At 33.5% G+C, this 12833-nt stretch overlaps 1 protein-coding gene across 2 annotated transcripts; it reads right to left on the bottom strand.

The window, feature by feature from the left end:
• Nucleotides 1-380: 380 nt before the first annotated feature.
• LOC114381814 (villin-4-like) lies at nucleotides 381-10146 on the bottom strand. Of its 2 annotated transcripts, none has more exons than XM_028341034.1 (23): nucleotides 9977-10146; nucleotides 9705-9804; nucleotides 9242-9310; nucleotides 8901-9137; nucleotides 8584-8761; nucleotides 8366-8498; nucleotides 7851-8013; nucleotides 7619-7766; nucleotides 7396-7496; nucleotides 5312-5467; nucleotides 4982-5050; nucleotides 4813-4881; nucleotides 4580-4717; nucleotides 4304-4432; nucleotides 3819-3966; nucleotides 3679-3689; nucleotides 2769-2909; nucleotides 2392-2517; nucleotides 2228-2293; nucleotides 1484-1811; nucleotides 1177-1379; nucleotides 919-1042; nucleotides 381-843 (listed from the first exon to the last, which is right to left on the bottom strand). In XM_028341034.1, exons 1-22 carry the CDS (start codon nucleotides 10030-10032, stop codon nucleotides 929-931), a joined length of 2883 nt encoding a protein of 960 aa, XP_028196835.1. In that variant the 5' UTR covers nucleotides 10033-10146; the 3' UTR covers nucleotides 381-843; nucleotides 919-928. The 2 variants fall into 2 exon arrangements, with proteins under 2 accessions (XP_028196835.1, XP_028196834.1); XM_028341033.1 differs by having other exon boundaries at nucleotides 381-819; nucleotides 9977-10144.
• Between the last annotated feature and the right edge of the window lie 2687 nt (nucleotides 10147-12833).

Genomic DNA, 12833 nt, shown 5'->3' on the forward strand with positions numbered 1-12833 from the left:
TGGTGTATTTTTTCTATCTGTTAATTTAATATCTCATATTTAATGAAAAATTAAGGGCAAGTCTAAACGAAGAATCTCACACATACTTATTGAAGAAATGGCATTGGAGCATCATTGGTTCTCACTAAAACAAGATCGGTTACTAAAAACTATGCCCATATCTGAAGTCGTGGGCCATTATGTTACTTTTTTTCATTAATATATAAATTATTTATGAAATATAAGAATAGACTGAGTTAATTTTGTAGAAATATTGATTAGAGAGACTGAGTTCTTGTGATATGTTTATATTAAAAAAAAAAATGAGTAATGTGTCCAGGCCTGACTTACTTAAAAACTCAAAAAGAAAGATTTTGTATTGAAAATGATTTGATGTGACATTCTACTATCACATCATCTCATTCATATTGAAATAACACTTTAATATACTTTCACAGGAACTCATCTATGTCGATATGATTCTCTATTTACATTATCTCAATAATATTTCTTTTAAATATTAAATGATAATGTACAAACTTCATACTCTGACTATCAAAACAACCTAAGTAATTGCTTCCCCAAAACAATTTTGAATGAAAAAATGATCAACAAGAAAAACAAATTAAGACAAGCACTCCATCAACCCTTGGCCTATAAAATTAACACCAAGCAGCTCTCAACAAAGAAAGAACCTAAATATCAAACCACTCCAAGGAAGAATCTTTATTTATTTTCTTCCTCAAAAGGAGCTTCTTCGGAGTAGAAGCAGCTATGTTAAAAGAAGGAAAAAAAAACGCTCATGCTGTCCCCTTTCACTTCCATATTTTCAGTTTCTTACTGCAAAAACAGATAGCAAGTTCCCTGAGATATAAAACACAAATAACAATGTCAAGGAAAAAATATGTAAACTTTGACGATAAGCAAAGTTCCCTCTACCTGATTTAACTCAGAACAACTGAACTGCCATTTTGAGTTTGTTCTGTTTCCATTTTGGCAACTTGTAAAATTCATTCTTCGCCATCCCAAATTTCTCTTGAAACTCTGCAGATGACAGATAAGCCTGTAATGAAGCTCAAACAAGTCAGAACTAAAAAGAAAGATTGATTATATGATGCAATTTCCAAAGAATGGAGGAAAAAAGAAAAAAATGAGAAGACAAGCAAGATGATGCTATATCTTGCATTTTCATTACACCTCTCGTTTAGTCACGTCAATATCTTCTACAGGATCTGTAGAAGCTGTGTTAACGCGTTCATACGGGTAAACTGGGAGACCTTCATCGTCTTCAGCTTCACCCTCTTTCGCATCCTCCTGTATGGTAAGAGATTCTATCCTGCTGCTCAAAGAACCCTCCTCATCACTTGTCTCAGGGTTTGATTTGGGGGTAACTGAACTCGCTTCAATTCATAACAATCCAGAGAAGAAAAAGGCCATTCTGTATCAGTTCATATTCTAATACTAATAACAGCATAAAATATCAACGCACTCATCTACTGCGTACCTTTTTGTGACCGAGGAATCAAATTTTCTCGTGCTGATGTTGGTTCAAAACTAGAAGTAAGATGAGCTATGGCTGAAGATTTAGTTGCCAATTTTGCTGTATCCTGTGCCATAGATTTTGGGTAAAGTTTTCTAATCATCGGAGGTGGAGTTGAAAGGTTCCTTGCATTTGAGCTCTCAAAATTAGCTGCTAGTGCATTAAAGGCCGGAGATCTGCCCCTCACACGAACACGATCAGGACTGACAGACATGCTACGGGAACGCTGGGATTTATCTGGGGCACCACTAGACCTTCCCCCATAAGTTACTGATGCTCTTCGTTTGTGTTTCTGATAATGTACCAAATATTCAATAACCAAGCAGGTAGCACAAATACAAACAAAATATTAACATTAAGGTGATTAAGGTGGAGCAAATTAATAGATGAAGTACATTAAAATTATCAGTGAGTGAGACACTTGTTGGTTAAAGCACTTTGTTATATCTACATCTATTGCCAACTCAAACCCATACCCCTATGATTATGAAGGATCAGCACAAGGTTCGCTTCATTGAATTCAACAGTATTCTCTTCAGTCAACCCAGACCAGTTCATTTTATCTCACTCATAACCATTATCAAAGATAGATAAAACGTAAGATGTAAAAACAATAAGGAAATTCAGACTAATAGAGTTTAATGTGGTCATTCCTCACTCTTAAGAAAACAGTTATTCTATGAAGGAAGCAAAGAAAATATTACTTACAACCATAAGTGGTGTACCCCCATTTTTCACGATTGCAAGCTTCCTTTGAAATGAGTTTCCTAGCATCTACCAAAAACAAGGAATTATTAGTAGCCAAAAGTATAAGACTTTCTTTTTTAACAGACTATTTGAATACATATATATACATACATAAAAAAACTTACTGCAGATTTTGCAGACTCCCATTTAAAGAAGCGAGTGAAGAAAGGTGGCTCACTACCTTCTTTGACAATATATATTGGAGCTTCACGAGATAATCCTTCTAGGAGAAAATCATGCTCAAGAAACTTCTGTATAATTCGGAAGAATAAGTTAAAAATTGCACACCTGGTTTCAGAAATATTAGAACGTAAAAGACATAGAAACTCCTTTATGATATTCTACTGATAGAAAGAGTTGTCATAGTTAAATCCATACTAAGAAAAACAAAAAGAACATTATCCAAGTGGTAAGAAGTTTCATTGATAACGCAACTCTTCAAAATACTAGACTACTAAACTAGTATGTTTATAGCTTCCGGGAAAAGCAAAACCAGTTATACCTCGCCAATTGTTAGAGCCTGCATTCTACTCTTTGAGTCAACCTGCTGGCCAACCCAAACAAAGATTTCCGAGTGACAATCCAAGGTGTAAATATCTTCTGTCATCAAATCATCCTGGGAAAAGTTGTGAATCTCTTTCACCTGTAAGCATTGCTTCAGATTAATGCACTTGCACCAGAATAAATCCAAATACTTGTATCTTCATAAGCAAAGCATAAGACAGCAATAAGATTTTATTTGGGAAGAAATCTCACACCAGTAAATTCACCCTCAAGATCTATCTTAAATTCACCTTTAGTTATAAGAAAAGCGATCAATAACTCACTGGCCAGTTTTCTGTCAGCATTCTACGTCCAGAGTCAGTCTTTAAAGGCGCCAAGATGACCATAATGCAGAAAGATTATGTACCTAGGTCCTAATGTGATGTTTTTATATGGATCAGATTAGCTGTATTTCGTTCTTTTTTGTCAATCATTATGTCAACTAGTTATTATACAAATCTGAATCTTTTGTTGTCAATGCCGGCAATTTTATCATTCAAGTGTAAAATTATATCATGGGACATCTAATTAAGTGATCAGACACATAATGTCATTACAATAATTTAATGAAACCCTAAGAGTGCATCTTTCTAGTCTCAGATTTGAGTAACAACAGAGTGGATGTTAACTAAACCCAGTTTTGTAGCTTTTCATTGCTCATCATTCTTGATAGTTTTCCTAACCACTGTGTTGAAAATGGTTTGCGTCATTGAAATTTTTTGCACAAGGAGCAACTTAACAGTTAAAATGTTATAAATGAAATATTGACCTAGGCAAAAACTTCTTTAGCGTGCCTTCACACCATGGGGTTAACATAACTCAGAATATTCCAAAATCATACATATCAACAGATCAGTGGGTGTACACACCTTTAAATTTCCTGCACATTGGTCAATCAGGCAGGGAAAGAAGCCATCACAAACAAGTCAGCCATTTGCCTTTAAGAAGAGAAGGGACTGGGGATGGAGATCAGATAAATATTTCCAGTTAACAAAAAATTAGTTCCTACCTTCTGAGAAGTTGCAAGAAAATAAATGAGGATCATTTTCAGCTTCCCTCGTGATCTTTTGACTGGGATATTCCGTTTTTCCCCCCAACAAATCCCAAAACTGTTCCGGTTCTAGGCCTTCCTTTAGTGGTTTGCATTGTACATCCGGCTGCAGACAATTGGCAAGTATATGTTTTGATTAATAAACAGTAATATATATTCTTTTTAAAATTGGCATAGTTCCCATGATGGGTAATGTGGCTTGGGTGAAATGGCACCTGCCTGGATCAAACCCAGGACCCAGAACAAAGAGGCAATTCTACCTAGGCCAATGGCAAGTTTAGCAATAACCAGCATAGTTAACCATCTTCAACATGAAAAATATATAAGACCTCCCACTTTTAGCTGCTTGTCTAACTTGAATATGTTGACCAAAAAAAACTTTTGGTCTTTGTTTTGTACAAATCAAAATTTTCATATTAAGTATTTTTGGGAACATAACAGACCTTAATCAAATCCAGCATTCTCTCAACAAGCTCCTGGTCATCTGAAGTTGCTAAACCTCCAGACCAAATAAAAACAGTGGGCCCGCTATGAAGTATGAAGCAATAAGCGGAATTCAAGGAGGAAGCAACCTGGTTGACAAAAGGAATGTAAAAAGAAACATTGTCATTATTTAAATAAATTATGTATTATATATATATATATATATATAAAGTTTAAATTGCCCATAAAAATATAGTGGGTTGAGATAGCTGCTATAAACAGACAAGATGACTTACTGGTTCAACTTGTATAGCTTGCATATTGTCTGGTCCAGTGCCCTGGATGCGGAATAATGCAACACCATCCTCATTGTATGTCTCATCTGGAATTTCCTTCTCCGCAATGTAATTCTTGTATCCATCACTACGTCCACCCTGATAGACAATTAAAATGAATGTCCAATATTAAAATAATTATATTCCTAAAAAGAAGTTTTTTCTTAGTAACCCAATACCAAAATCCCACAAACCTTAAAAACAATACAGCTTTGCAGGATGGCATGAAATTGAATTGGTTCACTGCCTTCATAGATACGAGCCTTCAATTAATGACACACAGATACCGTCAATAGGGATATAAGCAATGAGCATAAATAATCTCTCAATAAATTGAAAATAACACATTCAAAGAAAAATTACCTGGGAAGGAAGAAACTTCATTGACTCAACCATTTTGCTTGCTAGTGAAAGAGCTGAAGCTCTCTCTTCCTAATTTCAACAAAGAAAGCTTGTAAGGAATGCAGGCTAACACATTTATTCAACACTTTCTGGTCCCAAAAGAGTTGCCAATGTTGTGTACAGTGTAATGAAATGTATTAGCTGAGATTCACTAATATAGTTTTCAGCACCAGGTGAATATTTTTTAGTCAGATTTTTAGCTTTCTTTTTTTTTTTGTTTTTGCATGAAAGAAAACATTATAAACACACATGTGCAAAAAGAAGTGGAACAAAGCTGTACAGATATTTCACCTCAACACTATTCTTTCCAACCCATGTTCCTATAAGATACTCTTCCTTATCTTCTCCAGGATATGAATATTGAAAGATGTAGCAATCTCCATTATAAAATTTTGACTGATCAGTGGCTGGAAGAAGAATCTTTTCCTGACCATTCACACACCAAACCTGTATGATTATGTTAAAGCTCTTGTTAACAACAAAAACAATTAAGCGAGAGAAATGTAGTAGTAGTACACTCAAATCACAATTAGTCCAACCAAATAGGGAGAAGTACGGAGCATATCTTCTGAAACTCTCATCAGAGACTATCTATCAAATGTTTAAGAAACAAAACAAAATATTGTCCCACATATCAACTACAATCATTAATAAAACTCTGGAAAGTACTTTCACATCGTTGCCTCAAGTCTCGACCATAATTTTGACGTAAATTTCTTAAAACTCAGTAAAAGGACTTAGTACTGCAGCAGTTAGGCCATTGTCCTAAGATATGGAAGAGTGAGTGGGATCCACAAGGATGCATGCAGCTTTGGAGGTTATGATTAGAAGAGAGGGAATGGGGACAATTTTTGGGAAAAGCGTGAATCTGCCTTTGGGCTTGGGAAGGAAACAGCGTTCCACAACTATTTCTCTATGTTTTTATTTTATCTTTGGTTAAATTATAAATGTGTTCCTTACAAAGTTGTTTTCATTTTGCTGGTCCTTACTTGAAAAGCTCTACATTTTGGTCCCTACATGGAAAAATGTTTACAAATTGCTCCTTAGCATTTGCTGAAATTATAACAATGTTAAATGCCTATTGAGTTGGCAAAAGTTTGTTGAATTGATTCCCACTATAGGACAAATGTTTGACAACTCAGCAAACATCGAACACCATTATGACTTCAGCAAATAGTAGGAAATAGTGTAAACAATTTTTTTTCATATAGGAATCAAAATGTGGAGTTTTTCATATAGGGATTAAAACGAAAAATGGTGCTAAATATAATAAGGAGCATATATTCATTGTTTCTTATATACTAAAGTTCAAGTGTATCAAACATTTTCTATTTTTAGTAGTTAAATGCACATATTTCACTCAAGGGGATGTGATTTTGCTGGTTTGCATTGTTTTTAATTGAATCCTTAAAGCCTAACATAGTTGAATGTGGGGAATTCGTTGGACTCATCAATGTAATAGGGTATAACGCTGAAGAGCTTATTTCGATACTTTAATGGAGTTACACCAAATACCAATAAGAGAAAAAGAAATCATTTTACAGTTGACTATATCCTTATTGAATTATTAAAAAAAATGGCCTAAATAAGAATTTGGTCACTATAGTTTCCATCTATTTGAGTTTTGGTCCTTTGAGGACCAATACCTTAGTAAAAAGAAACTATAGGAGGAACCAGTCCTTCATGGAAAATATGGACCAGTAGCTTAACAAGTAGAAACTATAGGACTAAAAGTTAAATGAGAGGAAAATATAAGAACTGAGACTTTCATGACAGGGATCAAAACCCAAATTAGTGAAAATGTAGGGACCACAACACCTATATAAACTATAGGAAGCAAAATCTCATTAAAATAAAAAAAATAAATATGATTATAATCTGATTAAGGACTAATATTTAGCAGATAAATCACAAAATAAACTAAGGATCACAGATTATATTTATACATCCAATATGTGTAGGAACTAGGAAGTGTCATGCTGCCTATTCTACATTAAATACCTTCAGGCCTTCCCTAATTCTAGATTCATTTCTCCCTTTAAATATTAAGCATCTTTCAATTTGTTCTAAATCAAATCTAAAGTAGTCTAACACTCCAGGTTTCACATATTCCAATCATACAATAGAATACAGCTCTTGAGCTTTGTGCATTCAACTGAATTGTATGCCTCTCATTGTGATGACCATCTTTGGAATGGGAAAAAGGTGGAGTATAATGGATAAAGTGATTGTGATTCCAAAAGATTATTTCATTAAAAGAAATCAATTAGATAGGGGATGTATGACCACTGAAAAATTAAAAATAATACCAACAAAAGTTGCATCAAGAGATTTCAGTTTTGATGAATTGTTTATTGTAGAAACTAGTAGAGTACCTGCAAATGTCCTGTGCAATCTATGTGGGGTTGAGGTTCTTCTTTTTCGGGCTCAGATTTCACGAGACCCTTGACATCCAATCCTTGACGTTTTAGAAGTGCTAGAAGGTTACAAAAAAGAGACAGAATTAGAGGAACATAATGACAGCCTGGCAAAACCAATTTAAAGGTGAAGAAACATATTCAGTCCAATGACAAGCGTATAAAATTTAATTAAAACTACCTGCTACCTTGCCACGACCTTCTTCAGACATTGTTGCATGACATGCCTGAGGCCAAGAATCAAACTTGGACTTGAACATTACTGTTTCAAATCCTTCAATTACACGAATTATATGGGACTTTGGTCGACCAGTGCCACTGATTAACTCCTGTTTTTTGGTCAGCAGGAATTCAAGTCATTTAAACTCACAACAAATGCTCAACAATACAAAGAAAGAAACAAGAGATGTTACATCTGCTGCTCCACTTGCACTTTTTCTTTCATCAAGAGATGTGTTTCTTCCCATCCATGCAAAAACTTCCAACCCACAATCTAGAATATAACATTTGTTTGTGTCCAGTAATTCCTTTGTCAAAGAATCGGATTCAATTGGTTCTGCTTTCCCCTTGTCAACACTGAAAAAGTGATCATTTCATTATAACTAGCATTATAGAATCTTACATTTCAATATAATAAATAAATTTCATCTACGTAATTAGCATTATTTTCAAATCCTCAGAATTATCAACTTATACAACTTTGGGCTAAAAGAATAGTAAATTTATAACAGTCTTACATTATTGATAAACGCCATAAGTTTGAAGAAGTAGGGCAATAAAAACAATAAGTGAAAGAGTGAAATCAAAAACATATTTAAATAATAGCAAATTGTATCCAAATATCCTTTTGGTAAAAAAGAGAAAGGAATATGCTGACTGTGCAAATATAAATGAAAATACCAGTAGGCAAACTGAAAAAATATATTACCAAAGTAGCTTTGGAGGATGAGAATCAGCAGGCTTGTCATCATCACTGACTGTTCTCCGTGGAAGAGGAGCAAAGCCCCCAAAGCAACCCCAGAATTCTCCACTCTCAGAATCAGCCATCAACTTTCCATCCTCTGCATGGGAATCCAAGCATATACATCCAGTTAGTAATACTAAGCAATCATCACCTTTGAAACTGAAAAATATACTTACACTTACCAATAGAAGCTATCTCACATTTCCCATCATGGTAGGTATCCTTGATATATTGTACAACTTCCAATGCTTTAGCCCTTTCTTGAATACTTGAATTGGAACCATTAAATTGGAAAATTTTGGACTCGGTATCCAGAATAAAAATATCATCATGGTTCAGTGAAGATCGAGCGAAAGAAATCTATAACCAACACAAATAGCTAATCAACAAGTAGAAAATAGTGTTTACATATGTGGTGTCTGTATACAGTAAGCACAATAATAATATACACGACTCAAACCTCAATGAGTCAATGGCAGAGGAATAAAGTCAAACTTGCCTCTTTGACATGTACCACATGTTTCCCTTTGCACACAAACAACCGTGTCTTATGTTCTTCAGCCTCAACATGCTTAAAACCTGAGGCAGCCCCACCTTCTTGAGGTATGATGCATGGTTTGAAATAAGAGAGGAACTTTTCAGTTTCATGACCTTGTACTTCACGATACTGAACAGCCCGTCCTCCTAAAGCTGCATCCAACTCGACTGTCTTGATGGCTGCGGCGCCAGCTTCATCCTATTTTATAGTTATGATCATCAGTGAGAAAATGAACACGAGACTATATTAAATCAAAAACAAAAGGAGGGGATAACAATATATATATAAACAGAAAAAATTACCTGACTGGTGTCTTTACCAAGCCAATAATGGATATCATGACGAAGAGCACCACTTTTTGAAGCAGTTGTCTACATGGAGAGGATAAGGAAAAAGAAAATATTGATATTCATGGAAAGACATTAATGCATATATGATGCAGGAAGCAAGAGAAACTTAAGAAAAGTCAAAACTACTGGATTAACAACTATCCACAAAAAATCAAATAATAAAGAGTAACGTAAATTAAATCCAAACACATAAGTTATACCGAGGAATATATTGAGATTTGAAGAAAGATCTCAAACTTATTTTCCGACTAGAGGAAAATGATCTTATGGGAAAGAAACCAACAATCTGTTTTTGGAGAAACTCACGTTCACATGCATTTGACAGAAAATAATATATTTTGTAAATGCATACAATCATTCTCTTAACCATTCTGTATCAACCTAGCATTCTATTAATTCGGAAAATATTACTTACCTTCAAGATCACATAGGAGTCCCCAGTGAAAAACTTTCCATAAGATGACTGAGGGATGGCAACTGGATTAAAATTCTCGATACGCCATATTTCCAATCCGCTGTATGTGGTTAAGGAGAATAATGCAGAAACACAGGAAAAAAGTACGTGCATAAAATCAACCCAAACATGGAACAGAACCTAATGAAGCAGAAACCTTGAATGAATTACGTCAGGATGAAAATGACAATTGTAAACAGCATGATATATTATTATTAGCTAGTGCAGGATACGCCTTTTGTCCAGCTCCCTTGAAAGCTGGATCCAGATCTCTCATGGAAACGGACATACTGCACTTCTACTATTTGGTGTTCCACAACCTAGCTTGAATATAGGAAACAATTACCCTGAAAGGAAGCCCTGTAGAATGGAAAGATCTAAGTGATCTATGGTAGGTGAAAAAATTAAATGTAAATGCTTTCACTAACTTTTCTCAACTAGGAAAATCTGGCTAATAATATATTTATTTGGACAGATTGATTTACAGATTATACAAGAGGTTACAATTAATGTGCTCAACTCACGAATTATCAATCACAATCAAGAAGTTCAATCGCAAAAGTTAAAAAACTAATTTACATACATTGATGTTCCACAAGTTATATGACATGCATGATGTATCTCAAGCTGCAGGAACAGGAACACATTCTTTAGCATGTCAGCAACTATATATACTCACTAACAGCTGTTTAAAAAGAATGAGCATAAAAATAAATAATGAAACCTCTCTAGCTTGCTGCTGCTGCTTGTAAAACACCTAATATCTAGTTGGTTTAACCTATTAAATGCCAAAGTGTTCCAATCATCCTCTTTTTGTTGTCGATTATCTTATCTTACCTCATATTTTCAATGAAATGCCTTTAGAAATTGCATTTTCAGTGATCATATTTTGACTCCTCTTTAACGTTGACTGACTTAAAATATTTAGTATGACATTTATTCAAAAGAAAACACACACAAATCCTCACAGGTGCATGCAGTAAAGACAATGTAATGAATTGGCCTAAAACACGTAACGCGAACAGAAAATAATAATAGGAGAGAGAATTTGAGGAAATTGTCAGCTAAAATAAACTACAAATGGGGAAAATGTTTGCAAATACATAATAAATTCATGTATGAGTCTCCATATGAATGCAAGCATAACAAATTACAACTGGCCAAAATCCAAAAATATAAAATAACTTTACAATCTTCAAACTTCGATATACTCTATTTAAACAACAACAGACCAATAAAAAATCAAACAAAAACCTGAAGAAGAAAAGTTAATATACACTGAAAGCAGTGAAACAAACAATGAATCGCAATCCAATTTCCAGGCCTTATACCTGGAATTTCCAAAATTCAAGAAATCGAGAAGGAGAAAAAAAAACTCAAAACCCGACGTGAGGAAAGCCAAAAGGGTAGGAAATTAGGGGGAAAAAAAGGAAAATTCATTCATTAAATTCAATTCAATTTCATTGATACAAAAGTCCCTGCCCTCGGACCTCTTTCAGGTACCGTTTTATTGTCTTCAATTAATGTTCAACCACAGTGTCAATGCCCTCAAAGGTTATCGATATTTAATTAAATTAAATGCATCGTGAGACTTGAGAATTAGGATGAATTGCATAGTTGTAAATGAAACATAGTTTCAAAAATATATTAATAAGAGCATGAATTGGATTTCAAAATGTGGGAGCGAAGGTGGAACAATGAACACAGACAAGTAGTACCTTGTTACCAATGAATCACCTACGCGAGAATAATGTTCATTCTCGTTCCTTAGTCTTCGATTCTAGTGGGTAAAATACCGAACATGCATGTAAACGAGTTTGTTTATTTTTCAACTTCTATTTCTGTGATTCAGTTCTAGATTTTTTTTTTAAAACATTTTTTTGGGGCTAGTGAAAATTAATTTTGTTATTATTTTTATTTCATTTTAATTTTGAGGAAAGGGATGTTGCGAGAAAGACTGGTGAATGGCTGGTAATGGAGGAAGCTGACCTCCGCATTGTGAGGATTAGACGCGAAAAAGAGATAAATCGGGGAAAGTTAGAGTTACCAGCCAATGTTGCTATTGCAATTGCCATGAATGCCTACTAAAAAGTGTGAAGCACCTCTCTTCCTCATATGCTCCCATTTCAGTATAGGATTTTAGCACACATTGCACAATTTTAATATTTATTTTTGTATAATTATAACTTAAATAAATATATATTTTTAATGTAAAAATATATTGGGAAATATTAATACCTTTGATGCGAGACTAAAATTTTTGTGATTTCTTATGACTTCTTTTTTCCTTTCTGCTGCCTCCTCTTTCTCTGATTTTAACAACATTGGCTTCAAATTAACTCTTAAAGCCTATTTTATATCTATGACGTTAACATGATGCCAAAGGAATTAAAGAAAAATAAAAATAACAATAATATTTAAAAATCTCATAGTTTTAAGCATTTCATCCAACATTTTCTGGCTTCTCTTTATATCTTTTTTTATCACATATTATCTCTATATTTTTCTCTTTTATCTTTCTCGTTGGACGTAAAATAAGATTTTTGATGTCCAAATATATTTATCCAAAAAGAAAATATAGAGTGAGAAAATGCCAATTATAAGAAGTGATATATAATATTAAAAAAAAGAGAGAGAAATGAAATGGAAAATGATATTAAGAGAAAATAAGTGTATTTTTTGTATTTATCAAGGAAAAAATAATGAAGTAGAAGATGGAAGAAAAAGATTTTCATTTTTTATTTAACGGTAAAAATATGTGTAAATATAAAAGAATGTGAAAACTTTGACTTTTTCTATCTAACAAATGACATAATTTTATCTTGAATATATATGATTTGCAATTTAATAAAATTGAACCATTTAATAATATTTACTAAAAATATGTTATGTGCATAGTATAAAACACTTCATGTAAATTATACTGACACTCCTAAGTTTGATCAAATTATACAAAATATCCATGCTTCTTTTATTTCGATCCTAAACAAATCTCTCCTGAATCATGAATATATAGTTTTATATTTCTTTCAATATTTTCATAATTATTTAAGTAATGATATACAAATATTCATTTATTTTCAACACATT

Source organism: Glycine soja, chromosome 13 (assembly GCF_004193775.1).
Source record: "Glycine soja cultivar W05 chromosome 13, ASM419377v2, whole genome shotgun sequence".
Lineage (NCBI taxonomy): Eukaryota > Viridiplantae > Streptophyta > Magnoliopsida > Fabales > Fabaceae > Glycine > Glycine soja.